Source organism: Zootoca vivipara, chromosome 3, assembly GCF_965207765.1.
Source record: "Zootoca vivipara chromosome 3, rZooViv2.hap1.1, whole genome shotgun sequence".
Taxonomy (NCBI): Eukaryota; Metazoa; Chordata; class Lepidosauria; order Squamata; family Lacertidae; genus Zootoca; species Zootoca vivipara.
Window position 1 is genome coordinate 74,692,934 of NC_142586.1, and position 25,376 is coordinate 74,718,309.

A 25,376-nucleotide genomic window follows, 5' to 3' on the forward strand; every position below is an offset into this window, starting at 1 on the left:
TCCCCCACAAGTCTTTTGCTAATGTTTAAGATAAATTAGTTAAAAAACAAGTTAATATAAAGGGTATGTGTGTGTGTGTGGAGAGTCCTAAGGCACCTTTAAGATTAATAAATTCACAGTGCAAGCCTATGTAAGAAGTGAGTCCCAATGAGTTAAATGAGCTTACTCCAAGGAAAGTGAAGGTTACAATAGTAAACACAGCTACTAGAGAGTAAGTTATCACAGGCATCTGGTTGGCCACTGTAAGAGCAGGATTCTGGACCTGATCCAGCAGAGCTTGCCTTATGTTAACCCTCATTGAAACAAGTATGTCATTTTTAGCTGAAGCCCTTTCAGTGGGCATGTCCACCCTTTACCTTTCAGAAGCCAATATATGGTCACTCTTTAGTTTGTGTCAGTCTAAGAATGCAATGATATACCCACACTGTTTATGTTCTGTGTTTTTCAGGCGGAAACAGCAGCTAATCGGATTTGTAAGGTACTTGCTGTGAACCAAGAAAATGAAAAGTTGATGGAAGAATATGAAAGGCTAGCAAGTGAGGTAAAGGAAACCGACACAATAGTGAAATAATTATTCTGATAATAAAGCATGGATGGCTTGAATAAGCAATTTAATAAGAACATTTACCCAAAGCTGTTATCTACTGCTGAGGCTCTTTTTATTCAAACATAGTCATTAAATGAGGAGAGGAAAGCTCCATTTCATTTAACATGATCTGTATTTTAATTGAAAATATATTTGCTGCCTTTTTATCCAGTGTTGTAAAGTGCATGTTCTTGATGTTAAATGCAGTGGAGATTTCCTATGCTTGCAGCTTAATTTGGTCTAGAAATTCTTCCTTGATTACATCTCCCATATACATCTTGCTACCGCATCATGAATGATCTTTAGGATTTCAGTCACTCACACTGTTGGTTCCTAAATTATAATAATTAGCAGATACAGACTACGAGGCTAAGTTTGGTTTTGATTTCTAGGCCAAACAGAGAGGGAGTTATTGCAGTCACAGGGAAGTGATATAGGCAAGACAGCCTTTACTTCTTGCCTGAGGTGGTGTTGGGATCCCAAGCAATCCCAGCTCACATATGGAAAACCACTAAGCACAACTTCAGAGTTCTCAGGGAAGTGATACCCCTTGGGCATCACTTCTGAGAGGCCACAGCTAGCTCTGGGGAGGGACTGAGAGGCAGATCAAAATGAAGCAGTATTTAGTCTGCTCCGGCATGTCCTGTCCACTCACCAGCCAGCACCACACTGTTTGAGGATCAAGACCACTAGGAGAAAATGGCCTGGTTTGTATGCAGCTGTTCTGCCCCTCACTGCTGGATGAAGAACTTAAATTCCCAGTTCGGTTTCTGCTGGTTTTTAATATCCATAATTCAGAGCAGTACAAAGGCAAGCTGCAGCTTACAAGGTACATCAGATTCATAAGAGGTATAGATACGTGGCTAAGTATAAGCTCAAATGCTGATCCAGTAAGTGACCTATCCTTTTCACCGTCCTTTTGAAGGACAAGGTGCCATAGCACTTCACCCAGCAAGTCCTGGGATTAGGCAAGCAAACAGGCACTCTTTCAAGTGTGTTGGGCTTGCAATATTTGTTCACACTGGCATCTCTGTGTCCCTGGAGTTGGAGGTGAGGTTGGTGCCTGGCCGGGTTTCCCCAGGTTTCCCAGGAGGTGTCACTAGGGGTGTCCTATGTCACAGGAGCAGAATACTGCTCTACCAGCCTGCTTGGTCCTTCCTCTGGATCCAGCTCTCCAGTCCCTAGACTACTGGTCTCCTCTCTGGGATCCCAATTCCACTCACCCACATTTTGCTAGGATGCTCAACTGCCTGAGTTCCTCCCATTCCTCCTCATGAGCCAACCAGTCCCTCTGAGACACCTCAGTAGGTTTCATGCATGATAAAACATAGTTTAATCTATGGATAAACATGCACAAGTGCTTTGCTCTTCTCCTGCTCCCGACAGTTCCATACATGGAGGAAACAAGCCAGAAATGAGCTAGAGTCTGACTTGTTGTGTTGCGTGAACCTGGCATAGGGTTTGTTCCTCTCCATGCAGACAACAGGAGGTAGCCAAGATTTGTTCAACTGCAGCTAATGGTAGCCCCAGCTCTGTTAACATTTCCTTCCGTTTCACGCATCAAGAAATCACTCTTCTTTGTCTGTTGGGTTCCAATAGCACTAATTTCAGAAGCTATGGGAGTACAGTACAGTATGTTTCTCTATAGCATGTAAAGAAGAAGAAGCCACTTCTAATTATCTTTTTTATTGTTTGTTTGTAATTTTATGTACAAACAATGTACAATGTGCAAAACAGCTTTTAGAATGGATTCGTCGCACAACTCCTTGGCTGGAAAACAGGACCCCAGAGAATACGATGGCGGCTATGCAGAAGAAGTTAGAGGACTTCAGGGATTATCGCCGTAAACACAAGCCTCCCAAAGTCCAAGAAAAATGTCAGCTGGAGATCAATTTCAATACATTGCAGACAAAACTGAGGATCAGCAATAGGCCAGCTTTCATGCCATCAGAAGGGAAGATGGTTTCAGTAAGTAAAGGGGCCTATGAATCTTCCTTGTTGGTTCTAGAATGGTTCATTAAGCCTGGAAACAGCACATGCGTGGTGCTTTACAGAGTTAAGATAGCAAAAAAGATAGGTGATTGACCCAAGCATATTGCAAGCCAAATTTTTACACTGGGAATTATAGTAGAGTCAAGGGAGATGCTGATTATATGCACAGAAGACCCGGAAATCTTGAGACACACAACTTTAAACAATTAAAGGTGTTCTGTTTGCATTCCTCTCCTAGGACATTGCTAGCGCTTGGCAAAGACTTGAGCAGGCAGAGAAGGGCTACGAGGAATGGCTACTGAATGAAATTCGAAGGCTTGAGCGACTCGAACATTTGGCTGCCAAATTTAGGCAAAAGGCTTCTTCACATGAAACCTGGGCTTATGGTAAGAATAGTGTGCCTTAAAATTCAGGCATTTTTACCTGTTCCCACCTTTCCCTAGACAGACAGTGGCATTATCCAAAGCCCCCAGTTTTTCTATATACTGCATGTTCAAAGCAGTCCTAGAGAGCAAGAGCTATTTTACACGTCTGCAGAAAGTACCCACTTTTGCAAGTTGATACTGCCAAACTAAGGATGGAAGATGTTAAAAGGTGCTGGTGAGACAGCATTTCCATGTGTGTCTGGCCTGTAAAAACTTTGACCTGTCAAGGGGGGTGGGATGCAGCCTGCTAGGCATGTATTTGGTTTGATATTCCTCCTGCTTTTTGTAGAAGGCAGAGAAACAGAAGGTTTATCAAGCACCTATTCAAACATGACTGGTGAGATGTGTTCAGTTGGATCATTCACAAGACATATAGGGATGGAGGAATCTATCAGTTTGGGTTTCTGTTAAGTTTCTCATTTCGCCTTCTCTTAGGTTTTCCACATTTCTGCATCAGATTGTGATTTATTTATTTTTTAACAAAAAGGCCCTCATGAAGTTTTGCGTACAATTTCCCTAAATTACACATTTTTACAAACCGATTTTCCCTACATAATGTATTTTTAATGCTATTTCCACCAATATATTCATTTTTATGCACGCTGCCCCCTAATGTATACATTCTTTACACTTTATTTGGTTGGAAAACTGCATTGCAAAATTCAGAGAAGTGCAGATTTCGAAGGTCTGCTTCTCTGTGTACTCGAGCCATTAGCAATCAGCTTTCCTAATGAGAAACATAAATGGTTTTGGATTTTCTTTCCTCCTGCCAGGCAAAGAGCAGATTCTGCAGCAAAAGGATTATGAAGCTGCGACTCTGACAGAGATCCGTGCTTTGTTGAGGAAACATGAGGCTTTTGAGAGTGACTTGGCTGCTCACCAGGACAGAGTGGAACAGATCGCTGCCATAGCCCAAGAGCTGAAGTATGTTCCATTTAGAGGCATGCAGCTGCTGACATTTACCCGATAAACTCTTTCCAATAAATTCGATAGTGTCATAGGTACAATGTAAGAATTCCACAGATAGCTTTGTAAGTGTTATTATCTTGGCCTGCTCGTTGAAAACCTTTCTTATTTCTTCCCAAACTAAAAATAAAAGAGCCTTTGCAGTGCAACGGCTAATAACAAACCTTCTTCTCTGACATGTGAGATGTCATTTCTGATTTTACATGTTTTGCTTGAGGGATGCTAAAGGGAGAAAGAGCCATACAGAAGTTTGAAAGAGGTTTGTTGTTTTATGTGTGTGTAGCAATGTTAAATATAGATATACAAGGTTAAAAATAATGTCTTGTTTGCAAAGAGATCCCTTGCTTTCAAATAGGTTTGTAGACACCTTTTTAATACAATGGCCCTGACACCCCCAAATTCCTCTCTCCTATGTCATAGTCAAGCTTGCACAAATATAAAATGCCATTTGTGATGTGTTATAGGGAGTTGTAAATTAATAAGGTCACCAGAAAAGCACAGAGAAGTATTCAAGTTAGTTTTACTCAGAGTAAACCTATTTAAAATAATGACCATGACTATAGTAGGTCCATTAATTTAAAGTGGTCTGTTGTAAGCAAATCTAAGTTGAATACCACTTACAGTGTCAGTCTGCAAACCTGTGTATATGAATAATGGAGTTCTCTGATTAGGACATATTTTTTTTGTCTTGTTGATCATTAATACAAGCTATGCCTATTATTTTTTATTTTTGTGTTCATTTGCTCTTTTTATCCCTTGTTACACTTGTGTTATGCCCCATTGATTTCAACAAGAAACATTTTAACACATTCTGATTTCAAAGGTCAGTGGGACTTAGAAAGGTTGAATTAACTTTTGTTATTTTAAAAATGTCTGCACCAACTATTTCTCCAAGGAAACGTCAGATGGTTGACTTGCAGACGGTAATAAACACAAAGTAAAGCAACCACAATCTCTAAAACATCCTAATGCATATTTAAATTTATAAATTAACTATATCCAATCTGCTTTAACCAGTTCCAGCAGCACAGTAAGTCACATAGAACCGATGCAGAAAAAATGGCAGAGTTAGGCAAAGGCCTTTCACCAACTGCCTGAAACAGTCTAGTGATAGGGCTGGTGAACTTCATGGCACAAGGCCCTACCCATAGCTGACATCAACTCCATGTCCCGAGGTCAGAGGATTTGAAAGAGGGCCCAAGATTATATGATGGTGTGGGGAGAAAAATATAGGAAAAGACAGATCCTAACATAGGCAGGTCCTAAACCATTAAGGATGAGGGACACGGGTGGCGCTGTGGTTTAAACCACTGAGCCTCTTGGGATTGCCAATCAGAAGGTCAGCGGTTTGAATCCCCACGACGGGGTGAGCTCCCATTGCTTGGTCCCAGCTCCTGCCAACCTAGCAGTTTGAAAGCACACCAAAAAGTGCAATTAGACAAATAGGTACCACTCTGGCGGCAAGGTAAACAGCATTTCCGTGTGCTGCTTTGGTTTCGGTGTTCCGTTGCACCAGAAACGGCTTAGTCATGCTGGCCACATGACCCGGAAAAACTGCCTGCGGACAAACACCGGGCCGGCTCCCTCGGCCTGTAAAGCAAGATGAGCGCCGCAACCCCAGAGTGATCTGCGACTGGACTTAACTGTCAAGGGTCCTTTACCTTTAAACCATTAAGGGCTTTATAGCTTAAGAGCAACACCTTGAATTGAGCCTGGAAACTAATTGGCAGCCAGTGCAAATCAAGGAGAACCATCACCATGAATTCAAAACATCAAGCTCCTGGCTCCAGCATTTTGCACTAATTGAAGATTCTTAACATTTTCAAGGGAAATGGACCCATTACAGTTGTTTTGAATTGTGCCATGGTTCCTGCTATCATTCATTCATTTATTCATTTCATCTGCATATAGACAGACAGACAAATAGTACTTGGGAGGAATAGCACAATTCACCAGAGTTAATTGTTGCTGCTGATTTCAGTGGGTCTTTCAAGTACTGTAAGTGAATATGATATTGCAACCTGAATTAGTGCTTTCCCCCCCATGTAATGGTAAGCTGAACAGTGCTAAATATCAGATTAGGGATATAAAAAGTAAGTCTTCCTCTTTGAAAGATGGGTTGCCTAAGAAACTTGGGACATGATGTTGATTATAGCTTTTCAATTAGCTCTGCTGGTTACTGAATCAGGCCTTCAGAAAGATAATTATTCCCTTTCTGCTTTCCGGGTCGGCATGGCTCCATATTTTCTGGTCTTCATCTCTTGGCAGTGCAGTGTTGCTATTTTTGGAGAACAATTGGAGTGTGTGACCTTGAGCTACACTGGTTACAGTTCAGTGTCAGCTCGACCATTTTCTCTTAGCAGCTGAGAGCTGCTAAGAGCATAAAGGTTAAAGTTCTTAAAGGCTTGTTGACCGATGGGTGTCTGGCTACATCCTGCATGCATGTGTATGTGAGCAAGACTGCTTCAACTCACAACCGCTATTGGCTGCCAGAGTGTATAGTCCCAGAAATAGTAGACAGTGTGTGAGTGACAAGACTTCGGATGCAAAGCCATTCAAAATCGTGAAGGGATGAAGCAGGGGATTCCCCATTTATAGCCTAAAACAACTGAATACTAATACATTGGATACTAATAGCCAATTGACTCATAGTCCTAAAGGTAAAGGTAAAGGGACCCCTGACCATTAGGTCCAGTCGTGACCGACTCTGGGGTTGCGCGCTCATCTCGCATTATTGGCCGAGGGAGCCAGCGTATAGCTTCCAGGTCATGTGGCCAGCATGACAAAGCCGCCTCTGGCAAACCAGAGCAGCACATGGAAACGCCGTTTACCTTCCCGCTGTAGCGGTTCCTATTTATCTACTTGCATTTTGACGTGCTTTCGAACTGCTAGGTTGGCAGGAGCTGGGACCAAGCAACGGGAGCTCACCCTGTTACAGGGATTCGAACCGCCGACCTTCTGATCAGTAAGCCCTAGGCTCGGTGGTTTAACCACAGCGCCACCTGGGTTAAAATAAGCACTGCTTATTTTATAAAATAAGCACTGCTTATTTGTTGTAAGGGTTTGCATATGCTCCCTTTGGAATTTATCTCATATAGTACTTGCTTACACATTTATTATTTATTAACAGTAAGAGCTGTTCGGCAGTGGAATTTGCTACCAAGGAGTGTGGTGGAGTCTCCTTCTTTGGAGGTCTTTAAGCAGAGGCTTGACAGGCATATGTCAAGAATGCATTGATGGTGTTTCCTGCTTGGCAGGGGGTTGGACTGGATGACCCTTGTGGTCTCTTCCAACTCTATGATTCTATGATCATGTTCTGAATACTGCTAAGATATCTCTTTCCACTCATATAGAAATAAAATTATACTGGTCCAATGTTCTCATATAGATAAGATAAGTGTTTGCTTTGACCCCTACCAGTAGTGTCTTCCATTAGTGTGTGTAACACAGATGAAATAATGGCTTCTTTCATTTAATTAATGATAATGGGAATCAATGACCTATTTTATCAAGTTCTGTCCCTTTAAGATGCCAATGATAATCATGGCAAGGCACAGTGGGTTGTATCCAATGCTATCTCTGTGTGAGCCAAATAGACTTCTGCTCATGAAATGGACTTTACACACACCCACACACACACACCCGTCTGCAGCCCTCTGTGCACCCTCAAAATATGATCCAAGTGGCTGAGGAACCTTCCAGAGAAGGTTTTTGGGGTTCACAATTTTGGGGGAGCTGACAGAGGTAGGAGAGGAAGGTGAAGTCCCATTGCACAAGCAGACGTCCAGCCAGTTTTTGTTTTTATTGTTTATTCACATGAATCTCTTTGCCCTGACTTAAAGCTCATTGTAATATAGCTTAAGAATTCCCCCTTTCAGGTGTAGGAAATCAAACACCCCTTTCCTTGTCTGGATTTTAAAGGGTGTTCTCCTGTTAGATTAAATTTCAAATTGGTATGGATGTACTCACACCATAACAATGTCTGTAATAGATAATGGCATGCAGAGAGCATGCTGGTAGCAGCCAAAAGCTAAATGCAGCATATGATGAGCCAGTCATAAAAGTCAACTGGCTTGAGGATAAAGTGCATGTTTTGGCTCTCACTAGAATCGCTCAGCTAATCTGGCAGAAAACTGGTCTAGATAAAGTCTTGTCTCAAAACTTCAGAAATCAGGGGTAGGATCCAAGGAACCATGAAACTCGTTCCATAAGCTCCAGGAGTTTTAGACTCTTCCCCCACTTTCTCAAACAACAGGCCTCCAAGGCAAACGGGTTTCAAAAGCGGTTTCAGCATTATTCTAGATGGGAGTTTATTGTGGAACTGGTGCTGCTCATGCTCACAAGTTTTTTGCTGGACATTAATGTCATCATCGCAGTGTCAATCCATGCCAGGTTTCCCCCTTCCTCATTTGATCCAGTTTTGCCTACTGTGAAAAACCGGAAAAGTAAATGTAACATGTTATACATCTGCAGCCACTGCTTCTGTGGAAGCTTGCGGCAGGTGGTATGTCATGCCACCCTAGGTTTCTTTGGAGGAAAGTGCAGGGTATCAATCTAGATGTACAGTGGTTCCTTTGCAACTGTTTTGGATCACAACCACGTCAAACCCTGAAGTGTATGTCCCTTTTTTTAGGATTACAACCAATTTTGGGGGGGAGCCACCATTGGCGAAAGTGCGCCTTGGGTTACAACCTGTTTTGGTTTACAACCAGACCTCTGGGACGGATTATGGTTGTAAGCCAAGGTATCACAGTAGTAGTAGTAGTAGCATTAGTAGTAGTAGAAGAAGTAGTAGTCAGAATAAGAATAAGAAAGTAGAAGATAGGGTAAAGAGTGTTTGAATCTATATGATTGATTATCTGTGTATTTTGTTTTATTTTTGGATGTTTTGTTTTATCTCTATTTTAAAATCAATAAAGATTATTTTAAACTTCAAAAAGGAAAGAAAGAAAAGAATAAGAATAAGAATGTGTGGTCATGTCTTAGTGCTGGTTTCTACCACCACATTCCCTATTTTTGTTGTTTCTTAATGACTGTGGTCCTTTTCTTTTAGTGAACTGGACTACCATGATGCTGCAAGTGTCAATGATCGGTGTCAGAAGATATGTGATCAGTGGGACAGGCTGGGAACACTTACTCAGAAGAGGAGGGAAGCATTGGAGGTAAACCTGACATCAAGGAGCAGCTCGGATTTCTCAGGCTGGCTGAGGGTTTTTAACAGACTCCTGAGTGATGCGGAGTGAACATTTTCTATTGTGCTCCATTACCCTTACTGCCAACCTAGCAGTTCGAAAGCATGTCAAAGTGCAAGTAGATAAATAGGGACCGCTACAGCGGGAAGGTAAACGGCATTTCCGTGTGCTGCTCTGGTTTGCCAGAAGCGGCTTTGTCATGCTGGCCACATGACCTGGAAGCTGTATGCCGGCTCCCTCGGCCAATAACGCGAGATGAGCGCGCAACCCCAGAGTCGGTCACGACTGGACCTAATGGTCAGGGGTCCCTTTACCCTTTCCCTTTACCCTTAACTACTTCTTCTTCTTCTTCTTCTTCTTCTTCTTCTTCGGTTGTGTATGTGCGTGTGTGTTAAATAAGAAGAAGGCTGACTTGCTTATAAAAGACTTGTCGCTGCATTACTACCAAAAGAAATTACGCAAGTGGATGTTAGAGTTGAGGGGATGCTTCTAGCACCACCCTTTGGAAAGCGGGTGCATGGCAAGAGGTATTTCTTTTTATAATTCAGGACTGAGTTAGTTTAACTATCTCTGGAAACATAGCCAAGGCCACCAGTGAGGGGAAGGGCAAGTGACAATGCTGAAATGTGGAAGGATGATGTGAACATGCTCCCAGTGCAAACCTCTGAATCACAGCACACACAGCAATGCTGCAGCAGCCAAATCCAGTACTGTACACTGGTGGTGACACAGCCAGCAATGACCTCCCAAGTGCCTGTCCCCAGGAATCCCTTTTGCTTTCCTTTACCCATGTACACGCGGAACTTCCTTTAACTTTGGTAGTGTTTTTTAAAGGGTTTCAGAGCCTATCCAAACTGTAAGCCAATGTGAGTGTACGCTTCTAAAAGCAAGGCTCATTTTGTCCATTTCTGTATGTTTACTTAACAGAGGACAGAGAAATTGTTGGAAACAATTGACCAGCTTCACCTGGAGTTTGCTAAGAGAGCTGCTCCGTTTAACAACTGGATGGAAGGTGCATTGGAAGACTTGCAAGACATGTTTATTGTTCATAGCATAGAGGAGATCCAGGTAATAATATTATTTTTCATTGTGAGCCTAGAGAAGTGAAGATGTTCCCTTTTCACTGTGAAGAAAGCGCCTATACTATTGCAGCCCTATTAAAGGACGCTTCAAATATTTGTGTGTTAAAAGAAAAAAAATCCCAAGTCATGAATTGTATAAATCTGCAAAGACTAGGCACATTCATCTTGACATGTGCAACTTCAGGATCTTATGGTGGTGATGGGGTGCGGAGAGGCAAGAGCTACTATTTTGTAATGACTAGACTGCCAGACTTGTATCAGGGAGACTTGAATTCAGTCCTGCTCGTTTCATTATTTCCCATGTTGCACAGATATATCCCCATCCTTCTCTGCCCAGGGGGAGGTCATTGTAACTGAGTGGAGGGACCATTTCCAAATTTGTAAATGCAGCACTTCTGCAATCAGGCAACCCTCAATATAATGTTTAGTACAGGACGTCCTCTTTTCTTCTGTGCATGGAGCCAGCACAGACTGTGAGATCAGCACAGACCTAATCATCAGCTAAGTGTGCTATTTGGCTGGCCTTTCAGCGTTTGGAAGAGAACTCTGTCTAACACCAGCTCCAGATTTTTGGGCCTCAGCTGGCCGCCTCCCTCTCTGAATGAAACTGCATCCACTGTACATTTTTTGACCCTCTAAAATGCTCAGAGGGACAGTGTGGGGCACTGCTCCATCTCCTCATTCTTGCCACCGCCTGCATGCTCACAAGCAGCATGCAAGGAGGAAGAGGCTCTCAGGGCTCAGTGGGCCCTCTGCTGGGGTGTGGGGCTTGGCAGCTTCCTGACAAGGCCACCCCCATTACCAGTAATGGATATGTGATTTTTTTTTTTTTTTACTAATTGCTAGGGCTGTCTTTTTGAGAGTTCTGGGTAGGTTAGTTAACCGCCCCTTGAAAATATTTTCTGTAGAACTTCATAGTTTGAGTTGAACGACTTAGAACAAACCATCATGGCCACAAGCAACTCCCTTAAGTTCATGCCCATATAGTAGTTTTCATGCACCAGTGTACCGGTGTGCTAATTAAATGTTATGCACAAATGTATTTCCCAGACATAGCCGGATTATGGGAAAATCCAGATGTATTGCAACGTCTTTGGTGGTTTTCTTTTTAAAAAATAGCTCAGCAACATGCTAATTTGCCAAATTCGGGCAAAACTAAGAAAAGCCCAACTTTTCTGTATGGATTTTCACTGTTTGGAATATGACAAGCCTATTCAACACACAAGTGCCCCCAATTTCAGGGATTCTTAACACTTTCTCTGCCTGCTGTTTTGTGTGGTTTTTTTTTTTTTACTTCAGGTGGTTTCCCTTATTTCACCTTGGAAGGTTCAGAACATGTGTTTTAAACAACTCTACCCAGAATCTCCTCCAAGCTGCTTTTCCTCTTCTTACAAGGGGGAAATCAGGACTCTGTTACATGCATTTCTGTGTAACATGTAGTTAACCCCTCAGTGTTCAGCTCTGGACCTATTCTTGTCTGTCTTACCAATGATGAAGTGGTGGCTTTACATTGATTCTGTGGAATTTATCGGCTATGCAACCTTGCTTATATTTGCATACATATTGAGATGGGAGAGGGAATATGACACAGGGCCATATAGCTGACAATGCAACTGTATGTATGCTTTCATTTACTCCTCTGTTTCTTATTTCAGAGTTTGATCACTGCCCACGAACAGTTTAAGGCCACTTTACCTGAGGCAGATGGTGAAAGGCAAGCTATTGTATCAATCCATAATGAAGTGGAAAAAGTGATTAACAGTTACAGCCTCAGGATAAGTCCTAACAACCCTTACTCCACTGTCACTCTGGATGAGATCCGTACCAAATGGGATAAGGTACTGTAAGCAGAAAAAATAATTTAGTTTATAGTTAATGGAAGTGTAGTGAAAATGCATCCTTTCCAGAATTTGACATCATTATTATTAACACTTTACAAATGGTTCCATACAGGTGGGGTAATATGCCACCCTGAAAATGGAATATTGTACAGTACTTTTAGTGTTGGTCTGAAGCTAGTAAAAAGGATTGGAGTGGGTCTTATAGCTATGCATGAAGCTGTTTGCTCTTTTATGGGTGTCTGTTGTGGGGATGGCTTTGCAGGTAAGGAGGGACAGCAGATTACGATTACGCTTGAAATGGCAGGGAAGTATCAGAGCAGAAAAGCTCTTGCTGCTTTTCAAAACTTAAAAAAAAAACAACCCTAATACTGAATGAATAACACACTAAGGAAATTTTAAAAAAGAAAGGGAAAATGAAAAGCAAGAATTCACAGAACAGCAGGGATAGTGAGAGAGGTTGTACTGCTATCACTAAAAATATCGTAGATACAAGCCAATATTTGTTTGCACCTGCATTTCACATGGTAATTGCAATATCTGCTAACAGTGGAAATAACTTTTCCCCCTTGAAGTAAAATATTACATTTGGGCTACTGAAGCAAAACGTGAAAGACAGACTTCTGGACTTGGATAACAGATGGTAGAAGCATTTATTTCATTAAAAACTGACTGTGCAAAATGGTCTTCAACAATAGGCTGCTGCCACCACACCTACTATGGCTGCAGTTGAGGAAAGCTCTTGGTGCAAAGCATTGAGTAGGAGGGGTGAAAGTGATAAGACAAGGTGAAGCTGTCAGTTTAGGCAGCAGATTCTAGAAATCCCATTTCCCTTTTTTCTCTGTATGACATTAAAAAAAGAAAGCAAGAGTGGAAAGGGCCGTTCTTTCTTAAAACTACTTTCTTCATGTGTGAAAATATGTAAGGCCATGGTTCCCAATGTGGGGCACATGCCCCACAAGGGGGGGGGGAATAATTCGATAATGAGTTATTAACAGTTTTTTAGGCTTCCTCCCCATGAATAGGAGTTCACTTTTTGAATAATAAGAATTGTATGCCGCGGGGGGTGGGAGGCATCAGGATTTTAGAGACGCTTGGGTGGGACATGGCCAAAAAAAGGTTGGGAACCACTGATCTAAGGGTAGCACCAAGAGGATTTCAGGGTTGACATTGATACAGTTTTAGCGAGGTCAGCAATTTCAATATGATCAGCCACATGCATTTGCAGCCTTCTGCCCCCAATCCTCTTATGTTTCAGCATCTGACTTCCTACATACCAACTCAATTTTGCACATTGGCAGGTAAAACAGCTTGTCCCAGTAAGGGATCAATCGCTGCAAGAGGAGCTGGCCCGCCAGCATGCAAATGAACGCCTGCGCCGCCAGTTTGCTGCTCAGGCCAATGTCATTGGACCCTGGATCCAAACCAAGATGGAGGTAATTCTGACTAAGATGTGTTTCCTTAGAGGTGTATGCAAAATGTCAAAGGCTCCATCACTCCACAGGTGCTAAACAGTTACTTTATCTCGCTATCAGTTATAATCTTAATATCTTTTTTTAAGTGCCAGAAAATATACAACAGAAAAATGGGATACTCATTGTGAGTCTGGCAATGTAAGTGAGAGGTGCAAAGCAAGAAAACTGTGAGTTTGACAAAGGCATTATGGAGAAAATCTTGTTGTACTGGAGGTACAGGGAAGGAGAGACTAGTGTGGTTGATGCAGAGCAATTTTGCTGCTGAGGAGCGCCCTCCATAAGGAAAGGTACAGAGCCCAATTGAATGGTGGGGATACAGTTCCAAACATAGTTGTGGCTTCCCCCAAAGAATTCTGGGAACTGTAGTTTGTTCAGGATCCTGAAAGTTGTTGGGCAACCCCTCGTAGAGCTACAGTTACAATCACCCTTCTCAGGATTCTTTGAGGGAAATGATGCCTGTTTAAATGGCTTAAGAGTGCTTTAAATGCATGGTGTGGATGTGACCATGGAGGCAGGATTGAAAGAAGGTGACCAGGATGAATGTGACATGCAGAACAGAGACAATGACGAGGTACATAAGAGAAGATGTGGAGCGCAAACATAAGCAGAAAGGTCTGTATATGTTTTACATGCTGCTTGAGGTCATAACAGTGTTATGACTCATCCTCACAGTAAAAAAAAAAAGTGAACACTTTCATACCATCAAAGAGTGTGGTGCAGGCGGAGAAACGTTTTGGAATAGCTTTCTAAGTAGAGCATGCACAATTTGGGGTGTTTCCAGATGAAGGGTTTTGCAAGTGTTCTGTGTTCCAGATCTGTTTGTGATCTCCATGCTGATTGCATGGGTGAGCAAGACCACGACCACAGTGTCAAATCCTTCCTGGAGGCACACCTTTCCACTCTTTGAGTTGGACAGTATGGTTTTCAGCTAATGGGACCTAGGCAGTAACCCATCTTCTGTAACAACCACAAATGTCGCAATCAAAGTTGGGGCACCTGTGGCTCTCCAGATGTTGCTGGACTCCAGCTCCTATCAGGCCACCTAGCATGGCCTATGGCCCAATGACATCTGGAGGACCAAAATTTCCTCGCACGTCTGATTATTATTTACAGATACCTACCTCTTTCAATAAGGGACCCAGGTGGCGCTGTGGGTTAAATCACAGGGTCTAGGGCTTGCTGATCAGAAGGTCGGCGGTTCGAATCCCTGCAACGGGGTGAGCTCCTGTTGCTCGGTCCCAGCTCCTGCCCACCTAGCAGTTCGAAAGCACATCAAAGTGCAAGTAGATAAATAGGGACCGCTCCGGCGGGAAGGTAAACGGCGTTTCCGTGCGCTGCTCTGGTTCGCCAGAAGCAGCTTTGTCATGCTGGCCACATGACCCAGAAACTGTCTGCGGACAAACGCCGGCTCCCTCAGCCTATAGAGCGAGATGAGCGCCGCAACCCCAGAGTCGGACACGACTGGACCTGATGGTCAGGGGCCCCTTTACCTTTACCTTACCTCTTTCAATGCACAAATATGAGTGTTCCTACCTCCCTTTGCGGATTTTGTCAATTAAGTTTAATTACTGCTGCTTTAAAATGTATTTACCATGAAGAAATATATTTTGCAAACTAACATTTTTTTCCTCTCTCTCTCACACACTCTCCCCCTTTTGCAGGAGATCGCCCGGAGCTCTGTTGACATAGCAGGGCCATTAGAGGACCAGATGAACCAATTAAAGCAGTTTGAGCACAATATCATAAATTACAAGCTTAATATTGACAAACTAGAAGGAGACCATCAACTGATTCAAGAAGCCCTGGTGTTCGATAATAAGCACACCAATTATACAATGGAGGTAGCTACTGAGTCCTTTCTATGCTGTTTAGTTATATAGTAAATTCTTTAGTTATGTATCCTATCTGCAGCATCGCTGCTGTTTGCATGATTTTCAAGGTAATAGTCGCAAATTTATGGTGCATTCTTGTGTGAATTCAAATGAGAAATCAAGGGTGTTTTCATGCAGTTCTAGAACAGGAAAATGTGCATTGCAATATAACAAAACTTAGTGTTTATATAATGTTTTAGACTGTTCAACGAGCTTCACAGATAGTGGCTTGGTTTGCACAGCATACTAAGCCAAACTAGGGCTCCCAGAGAAGAGCTATCAGCCTCTTTACTATTCCCAAGTCCCTTTTCTCAAACTCATGCCCCTATTAAAAATGGGCACCAGCCGCTTTTTTGGTAATTGAGGCAGATCTACATTTAAACGCTCAACTCTTTTTTGCTGCCTCAGTTCTAAAGCTGGTTCAGCTATGGAATGCTTTCTGCTGTAGAAAGCCCTATACATTTTTAAAATTCTGCTATAAGACATCTGTCCTATTGCAAGCCGCTTAAAAAGATTAAGTTGTTATGTGCCTTGGCAGCTTCTGATCTTAAATGTAGTTAGTTGCACAGGAAAAATAGCAATGGAGTGCATTCACCCCTCCACTCTTTAAATAGGTGGCATTTTAAAAAAAATGAACCATGAACTTGCTCTTGCATTTCACAATAGAAAGACAGCCCAACAAATCATTTGTTTGTTTGATTTATATCTCACCCAATATCCCTGAGGGCTCACATCAGGAAACAACAATAATAAAACAAGATTTATGAAATGGGATCGCAAAAGATTGTGTCTTGTAGAAAAATAACAACTAAAATAACCCTCTATTTATCTCCACTAAATGCTTGCAAAATAGAACGGGCTTAGCTGCCTTCAGAAGATGCTACTGTTTTGTCCGACTCTTAGAGGAAGGCAGTAGCAGAGCTGAGAAATAGGCAGCTATTAAGAATACTTCCCTCTCCCCCCTTAGCAGTCATTTGGGTCATCTGGACGATGTCCAGTTCTCTTAAATTGTTCTCTAAAAGCTACAGGAAACCAGTGCAGGTGCTAGAGTACTGCTATACTTGCTTCCAGAGACTCTTCTCCATCATGTAGATGAGCACCAAGCTGGGTACCATCTCCCATCTTCTAGGCACAGATCTTCTAGGTTTCTACAATCTCAGGCACAGATCATCATTCAACACTCTGCAAGATTGAATATCAAAAGTTGCTATGGGAGGAATGGCATTTGCTACATCCAAACCTGAGGCATAGCTTCCTTACCAAATGAAGTTGTGAAAAGTAGTCCCTAGTATTGCCCATGATCTGGGAAAATGCAGGGATGGTGCCCCATTCCTTCTAGACTGGGGCTTGAGGGCCACATTGCCCCTTGGCCAGTGCTCCATGTGATAGTTGGGTGTGTGGCCAAAGCAAAAGTGAGTGTGGCCAAGACAAATGAGTGTGGTAACCCATACACTCTTGTCACACATACACATCACATGAACACCTGCAGCACACCCTCAATGCACACAACACAAACACACATACCCTTAACACACACACAAGCCTGTTTCCACTTCTGACTCCCACCCTCCTCTTTGTCCCCACCCTCCTGTCCTCACCCTCCATGTTGCATCTGAAAAAAAGACAGAGGAAGAGCACACCTGACTTGTATTTCACTGATAATGAAGTCAGGGATAGGATTGTAGTAGCTGAGGATTTGCTTGCCTGAAGCACACCTTGCACCTTCCTATACTATAAAATAGTAGGCAGATCTATTCACAGTCAAACCCAAATATTCCTAGCAGTGGATCTCTCCAGCAGTCACCCATCATAGCCTTTCCGAATCCACCAGGTTAGTCCTCATCCTGAAATGTTGTTTTCTGCAAGATTTCTACAATATTAGCCAGTAACTGGTGTTCATAAATAAGCTTGTCAAAACCTTGTCCCAAATGCAGTTGCTAATTGAACAATGCAGATAAATAGAAAACCAGAATACAAATTGGTTTATGCAAGTAGGTTTCCTCTGACTTATCATTATTTTATGTATTTGCTAGCAGTTCTACTTATCAATAGTTTCAATCAATCTGCCAGTCGGTTTTCTCTTGGGCTGTCCTTAAAGCACCCCGGTTTCTCTGCCACAGCATATTCGTGTTGGATGGGAGCTGTTACTGACCACCATTGCCCGAACGATCAATGAAGTTGAGAATCAGATTCTTACAAGAGATGCCAAAGGAATCACCCAGCAACAAATGAATGAATTCAGAGCATCGTTTAATCACTTTGACAGGGTACAGTAGCCCATTTCCTTTCTTTTTTAACCTGAAACTGGTGTGCCAGAAAGCATGTGTGTGCTTCTCTGCTACCGTCTTAATGTTTGTTTATTAAGCCTTCCTTTTGTCCTCCCTTAAGCTCCTACCTGCCATTCACATCTTCTTTTCTACCCAAGAAGTGCCCACTCAGGGCAACCCCAAATCTTTTTGGAATGTCTTACTCCTAGCCAACCACAGCTTCTCATCCAGAGAAGCATAAACATTCCAGAGATGTCTTCTCACAGCCTTGATAGTGTTCCCATCTCTCCTGTTTCCTGGCAGTACTCCTCTCCTTGTACTTAAGCCACTGTCTTCTTTCTCCACCCCACTCACCCCCATTTCTGTGAAAAAAGCTTAATTCAAATCCCCTGTATGCATCAAAAGAATGTGTGAGTGGGACTACTCTGCATAGCCCTGCTCATGCCAGTGATGCCTCCTCCAGCTATATTTTGAGTGGGCCTGGGACTGGGTTCTATTCTGCTCTGGTCAGACCTAACCTGGAGTACTGTGTCCAGTTCTGGGCACCACAGTTCAAGAAGGATACTGACAAGCTGGAACGTTTCCAGAGGAGGGCAATCAAAATGGTCAAAGGCCTGGAAACGATGCCTTATGAGGAACGGCTTAGGGAGCTGGGTATGTTTAGCCTGGAGAAGAGAAGGTTAAGGGGTGATATGATTGATAGCCATGTTCAAATATATAAAAGGATGTCATATAGAGGAAGGAGAAAGGTTGTTTTCTGCTGCTCCAGAGAAGTGGACACGGAGCAATGGATTCAAACTACAAGAAAGAAGATTCCACCTAAACATTAGGAAGAACTTCCTGACAGCAAGAGCTGTTCGACAGTGGAATTTGCTACCAAGGAGTGTGGTGGAGTCTCCTTTTTTGGAGGTCTTTAAGCAGAGGCTTGACAGCCATCTGTCAGGAATGCTTAGATGGTGTTTTCTGCTTGGCAGGGGGTTAAACTGGATGGCCCTTGTGGTCTCTTCTAACTCTATGATTCTATGATTCTATGTACATAGTGTTCTTCTACATGATCTTGGCCAGAACATGGCTAAAGAATGTGGTGGCTGCAGGGGCAGGTCTATGCAGTATAACCCCACAAAACCTTCAAACATACTTCCAAAGCATGAGGGGTGTGCATGACGTGGTTTAGTAAGAATTATTGAAGAAATCCACTTTATATCTCAGTATTTTGGGATGTGGATGAATACTCTGTGTGATCCTATACTGTACTCCCTTATCAAAAAGTGAAGGCTGAAATGTTGGTGCATAAATTGGTAAGATGTATACAAATTGAGGCAGAGGAAAAGTGCAGGGAACAATGATGTTGGGATTTGTATTTGAAAAAGAGCCCCAGTCCTCTGCAGGCTTTGAAACTGGAAGTAACTTTCACTCCCAGTTTCCAGCTAAATAATATACTGTTTAGATTTAAGATGCAGAAGTTAGCAGGTATTTCCAGATATTAAACATCTGTCTGACATAATCTAAGCATTCATTCCCTGTCCTTGAAGTTCTTGGTCTGGGATGAGATGGTAATCCAGTTGGATTAAAGGTCATCTTCTCTGTTTCAATTTCCTGTACTTCCTATTCCAGTGTTCCATACCAGCTTCCTGAACTGCTAAATACCTTCTCAGCAACAACCACCCCCAGAACTCATCCATAATTTCAGACAGCAGCCTATTACCTTTTCTATGACTTCATTTGTATTTTCCACCAACCACGTGTTTAGGTGCTGCACAAAACATAATGTGAAATACGCCAAGGGATTGATTGATGGTTGAAGTAGTTGACACCTGTCTCTAAGGCCAATGTAGCAGAAATTGCACAGATTAATAGGTTAGATCAGAGGTTTTCAACCCTTTTGAGTCCATGGCTCTCTTGACCAACCACCATTCTTTCTGTGACACACCTGTGTGTCTCAGGGGCTCGGGAACCCTGTCATGTCACCCCTTGCCTGCATAGCTAGCAGCCTCTCACCCTTTCTTGAACACCCTCTCTTGTGGAGTGTTGTTCCATCAGCTACTCTTCTTGGGAGTCCTCCGGGTAGCCACTGCCACTGCCCCCGTTCTCTGAACTCCCACCCACCCACTCACTGCCCCCAAAAGAGGTGCCTCCTCACATTGCCCCACAAGGGCCTGGGAAGAGGATGCCCCCAGCCTTAGTGACCCAATGGAGAGTAGCCAAAGGTGAATGTGAGGCTAGGAGGCAGCAGTGGCAGCAACGAGCGCTGCTGGGCATGCATGGTGGAAAGGCTCCCCTTCAGCCCCAGGCAGGCCTTGCACACAGCAAGCACAAGAAAGGCCAGTGCAGCATCTGCCTGCCTGCCCAGCCTCCCACTTGTCTCTCCATTCCCAACAGCAAGGGCTGGTGGACTGGCTGGCTGAGCTCCCTCACCTGCTTGCTTGCTTGCTTACTCTGAGGCCACCTCAGCTTCTGGCAACCAGCACCCCCTGGCCCGCCCCAGAGGCACCATTCATCTGGAGAGATTGTAGCCAGGGCTGCTGCAATATACAGCCACCCAAGCCTTTGGGAGGCAGAGACATGAGAGGGCATCAGAAGAGGGAGGGAAGGAAGGAAAGAGGAACAGAGGCCAGTGTTGCTTGTGCACCCTGACCATCCTTCAAGGCACACCACTGTGCTATGACAAACTGGTTGAAAACCACTGGGTTAGATTATTAAGTGGCTAGCTGACTCACATCTCTCAGACATAGTTCTATAGCATTCTTATGTATGTGCTTATTCATGCCTGGTAAAAAAAAGAGCAGCCCCTAGAATGTAGTACTCTTCCTGTTTAGAAACAGCTGCAAGAGAAAATTGCTTTCTAGCTAATTAATTCTGTTGTTTCTAAAAGTGCTTTTGATTGCATGGTGTACTTAAGCAGAAAAATAAAAGGAAATGCTGTGTTTCCTTCAGTGAAGAACAATCAGTAAAGATCCATAAAATTAAGATCCTGCCTGATAAATATGGTTTAAATGCTTGCGCATATCGGATCCAATTATTAATGTCTTTGATCTAATTTTCTAGGGATCATTCCACTAAAATTAGGTAGTAATAGCTGGAAGGGATGCATGTGTGTTTGTCAGAGAGAACAGACCTTTTCACACCATTGTTTATTCAGACAATAAATGTGCTTTTGTTAGCTAGTAATTTGTCCAAATACCTTTTCTTATGGCAATGATTTTGACATTGGTATATAATTTAATGATTGTTAAACAATTTCTATCTAATTTGGATAGAAATCTAATTCTTCTCCACATACAACAGCCATTACCAGTGAAATTACTTTGTGGAAAGTTGTTTGTGTTTTTTGAGCCCCTTAGATTGGGGTTGTTTTAACTTCATGAATCCTGATGAACTGCTTGCTTGTGGTTTGTGAAACCTTTTCCCCTATGTTCTATGTACTTCTTCCCATCAACAGAAGAAGAATGGGCTCATGGACCATGATGACTTCAGAGCCTGCTTAATTTCCATGGGCTATGATCTGGTATGAATTTTAATATATAGTTGATTTGTTAAAGTGTTCCACATGCTACAGATACAGCATTTTACACTACAGGTGCCCTAGCAGAATTATGGATGCTTTCATAGAACGCCCACAGCCAAACTCAAGTTACTCAAAATCCTTGTTTACCAAACTTGTTTCTTCACCCCTATGGCCATGTACAAATGTATCTGTATGTCTTTGTGGACATAGACATTAACTTAAACATTATTTATCCACAAAGGCATACAAATACACCAGAATATATCATATTTCTTTTCTGGATAACATAAATATTTTACTTTAAAAAATTAATAAAACCAAGCAGCTCCATAAACTGATTGTTTAAAATTTTATGGGACTTGATTTAACTGAATCAGGTCCCGTGTGAGCAGGAGCCAGCACAATGAGTTGCAATGAGACTTCCCTTGTCTCCTTCTCTGCATGCCCCCACCTGCTTTGGGTGGTCAGGAGAACCCCCAGAAGAGCATATGGGGGGGGGAAGAGATTGTTCCATCTGGCAAGCAGAAAAGCTTGTGCTGACCAAACTATTGTAATAGCACAACTTTTAATTCCACCTCTGGTTTATTATGCTTAGCTTTCGTATTTGTGCTATGCTTCAAGACCACAATTGAATAAAGCACCAGATTTCAGTGGCCCTAAGCCTGCTTAGCTCTCTTTGTAACCCATGGCTATGAAATAATCCCTTCCTATCTGAAAATACTTAAAATAAATTTTTGCTTAGATAACAATAATGACAATTGGACGTACAAGTAAATTTTGTATTTTGATAAGCAAAACTGTGAGGTTGTATATATTTGCTTATATCATTCTTTGATTTTTTCCCTCTACCGTGACTGATTTTAAATCAAATCCAAGGGAGAAGCTGAGTTTGCCCGAATCATGTCCTTAGTTGATCCCAATGGTCAGGGAACAGTCTCCTTCCAATCTTTTATTGACTTCATGACCAGAGAGACTGCAGACACTGACACTGCTGAACAAGTTATAGCTTCTTTCAAGATCCTGGCTTCAGATAAGGTCAGTGTTTTTGTCTGCAGATGGTGGGATTTTCCATTTTCCTCAGCTCGTGCAGGGTACCCAAATGCTGGAAAAGCTGAACAAAATGTTATAACCTAGATCAGCGGTGGCGAACCTATGGCACGCGTGCCAGAATGGGCACACGGAGCCCTCACTGCTGGCACGCATGCCATCGGCCCATCCCCACTGTTGTTTTGTTGTTGTTTCCATTTGTGCTCCCGGTCCTCCCCATGCTACTGCGTGCATCCACTGCTTAAACCCGGAACTTTTTTTTTTTCCCGCTGGAAGCCGGCGATTATGTTCGGCGATTGGTCTGTTTTTCAATTAGCTGCGGCAGTGGCTGTTTCTGATTGGGCGTAACAGCATTCATTGTTTGACCCTTGTGATTTTTGTTCTGCACTTTTTTCGGTGCTGCGTGGTAGTTCCCAGCTCCCCCCTCCAAGCCAGGCCTCGGCCATTCCCTTCCGCCCCCCCCCCCCGCTCCAATCCTTTGCAGGCCCTTTGCCTCCTCTGGGCCTGACCTGCCTGGGCTAGGAGGGCACCCACCTCCCTGTGCGCCTGACACAACCCAGCCTCACCCCTTTGCCGCAGCGCCGTTTCCGGAGGGAGGGAGGAAGATGGGGAAGACCATGCTGGGATCGCTGGCAGGGAGCAGGCAGGCGCAGGTGTTGGGCTGGCTGGCTTGGGTGGGGGCTCCCTCTCTTCTCCTGGCCGCTGTTGCTCACCTGGCCTCAGAGCTGCTCTGTCCTCCCCATTGCAGCAGCCTGAGAGCCAGCCAGCCAGCTAACCGGGGAGCGCCCTGCGGGAGGGAGAAGGCGAGAACCGTGGCATTTTTTTCTGTTCCATCTCTCCCAAAAAAAGGTCAAAAACCTTGGGTACTTTGCAATAAATAAGTCGGTTTTGGTTTGCAGTTTGGGCACTCGGTCTCTAAAAGGTTCGCCACCACTGACCTAGGTTAAAAACAGCAGGTTAAATAATATTCACATGGCTTAAATAAAGGATAGCGGCAGGATGGTTTTGGCAGACCAGAGTGACAAGTCCGCTTGTGGCAAATTTGACCTAACTTTTACAAATTCTACAGGCCCCAAATTCAGCAGCTGAAATTAAAAAGTACACATAAGCTCAAATTTTCTAATGATGAAAGCACAATTTTGTCCAGGCAGGTTGCTGCACAATCCTTGCTTGCAGTGAAAAATGCCAAGGATCAGAGGAGCTACACATGTGTGTCATGTGGCTTGTGTGGATCAATTGTATCAGAGGCCTGTAAAATATGTAGAAATGCCCTAGCATAACTGGTAGGAAAAGCTATGAGAATGCAGTATGATATATTTATGGCATACCACAGTTTCCCTGGGCTTCTGACCAGCCCTATAGAATTGCCACTGTAAGGTATAAACAATAAATATTTCATATCTATTTTTCTGATGTTGAGAAGTTACAGGAAAACCTCTGAAGAAATTCCTTTTTATAAATCTTTGCAGCCTTATATTCTTGCCGAGGAGCTGCTTCGAGAACTGCCACCTGAGCAAGCTCAGTACTGCATCAAAAGAATGCCAGCCTACAAAGGTCCAGCTGGTGTTCCTGGAGCTCTGGATTATACCTCATTTTCATCAGCATTGTATGGCGAAAGTGACCTGTAACGAGCAGCGGTCACCTTAGGCATGTTTCCAGTTTGCTCATTGAAAAGTGTGGCAAGCTGACTTCAAAATAAGTTTAGCAGGTACATTCAGTGAGGAACCAGTATATCAAATAAAGTGTGCAGCATTGATAGTTTTTTACATCGTTCATATGTAGTTTGTCAGCCTTCTATACCGGTAGTTACCCACTGCATTTGCCTAACGCCTTACTTGGTTGTAATTTAAATTAAAAAAAAACAAAGCCTGTAGGAAGTATTTCTCTCAGTGTCAAGTTAGGAAGCCTCAGGAAAAAGATAAAATATTGAAACCTTTTGAAAGTTTAACCCATTAAAACATTAAAATTCATGAAATGTTTTCCTTAAGAATTATCCACGCTTTATGCAAGTCTTTCACAGTCTCCCCTCCAGGTGCCTGTTTTTTTTTCTTTGATGCTGAATTACTGCTCTCATCTGTGGAGACCAGATTTGGCATGCTTCTGCAGGCTAGAGTTGCATATATGAGAGAAACAAGGAAATGAATCAAACCAAGAACATACTACCTAATATCATACGGAACTCTAATGAATTTATTTATTTTAATGTGTAACTCTGTTTTTAAATTTTGGTTTGGCTTTCTGTTGACATAAAAGTCACGGAGCCTCAGGAGTTCTATGTCAGCTGATGGATGATAAGTTGTAGCCTTAACCTTAAAAGCAATAGATTATATTCAGCTAAGTCCTATTCAGAGCACAGCCATTAAAATCAGCAGACAAGTTGCGGAAGTCCATTTATTTCAATGGCTCTGCTCTGAGTATGACTAATATTGGTTATCACCTAATACCTGGCTTTTACCTGGGCAGCTGAAAGGGCACAAAATTAACAGGATACTATAAAGAAGCTCAACATGTTTGTGTTAAACTGTTTTGCTTTTTGCGGTGTTCATTGTTCTGCTGCATTTGTTCTTGATTAACGCTGAATGTCAGTTTTTACTCAGTTTTTTTTTACCTTAGTACAGCAATTGTATGGCAGGTAACCATTGGTAACCATTGGTAACCATTTGTCATCTTAGAAGCCTATATAGAGCAATAAACTTGAATACTTGAAGCAGTCATTGGGGGGGGGGATGCAATGCAAGCACTTAGAAGTATCAGCAAATGGCAATGAACACCATACAGCCCTGTATTCTTAAAATGTGCCTGTTAAATAAAGCCTGCTTTTCAAACCTTAAAATGGATTATGGAGATTCATTCAGTATATCTTCAAAACCATGCACAACTAGATTTACTTGGTGTATTTCCCCAAAGTTTCTCCCAATTTAGTTGATTTCCTTTGGAGAACTCTACTTAGCAAGCCACTTGACCACCTTTTTATTTCTTTAACATAGAAAATGTTAACTATGCTTATAAGTAATAATTTGACCATAAGGAGTGGTGGCAAACTCCTTATCATCAAAGGCGTTGACTCAGGAGAGTTGGGTAGACTCTACACATTGTTTTTAGCATGAAGCAGCACATGGTCTCCAGCATT

At 42.8% G+C, this 25,376-nt stretch overlaps 1 protein-coding gene across 1 annotated transcript in view; it reads left to right on the forward strand.

Annotated features, from left to right (window-relative positions):
- Nucleotides 1-25,079, forward strand: part of ACTN2 (actinin alpha 2) — a 49,206-nt gene extending 24,127 nt beyond the window's left edge. The window contains exons 9-21 of the mRNA XM_035108385.3: nucleotides 449-541; nucleotides 2,324-2,554; nucleotides 2,817-2,964; nucleotides 3,777-3,927; nucleotides 9,023-9,131; nucleotides 10,089-10,229; nucleotides 11,899-12,081; nucleotides 13,383-13,517; nucleotides 15,218-15,397; nucleotides 17,548-17,694; nucleotides 21,134-21,199; nucleotides 22,076-22,234; nucleotides 23,716-25,079. Of these exons, the coding sequence (XP_034964276.1) occupies nucleotides 449-541; nucleotides 2,324-2,554; nucleotides 2,817-2,964; nucleotides 3,777-3,927; nucleotides 9,023-9,131; nucleotides 10,089-10,229; nucleotides 11,899-12,081; nucleotides 13,383-13,517; nucleotides 15,218-15,397; nucleotides 17,548-17,694; nucleotides 21,134-21,199; nucleotides 22,076-22,234; nucleotides 23,716-23,874 (1,902 nt within the window). The 3' untranslated portion in view covers nucleotides 23,875-25,079. The remainder of the gene's footprint in view (nucleotides 1-448; nucleotides 542-2,323; nucleotides 2,555-2,816; nucleotides 2,965-3,776; nucleotides 3,928-9,022; nucleotides 9,132-10,088; nucleotides 10,230-11,898; nucleotides 12,082-13,382; nucleotides 13,518-15,217; nucleotides 15,398-17,547; nucleotides 17,695-21,133; nucleotides 21,200-22,075; nucleotides 22,235-23,715) is intronic.
- The last annotated feature ends 297 nt before the right edge of the window (nucleotides 25,080-25,376 follow it).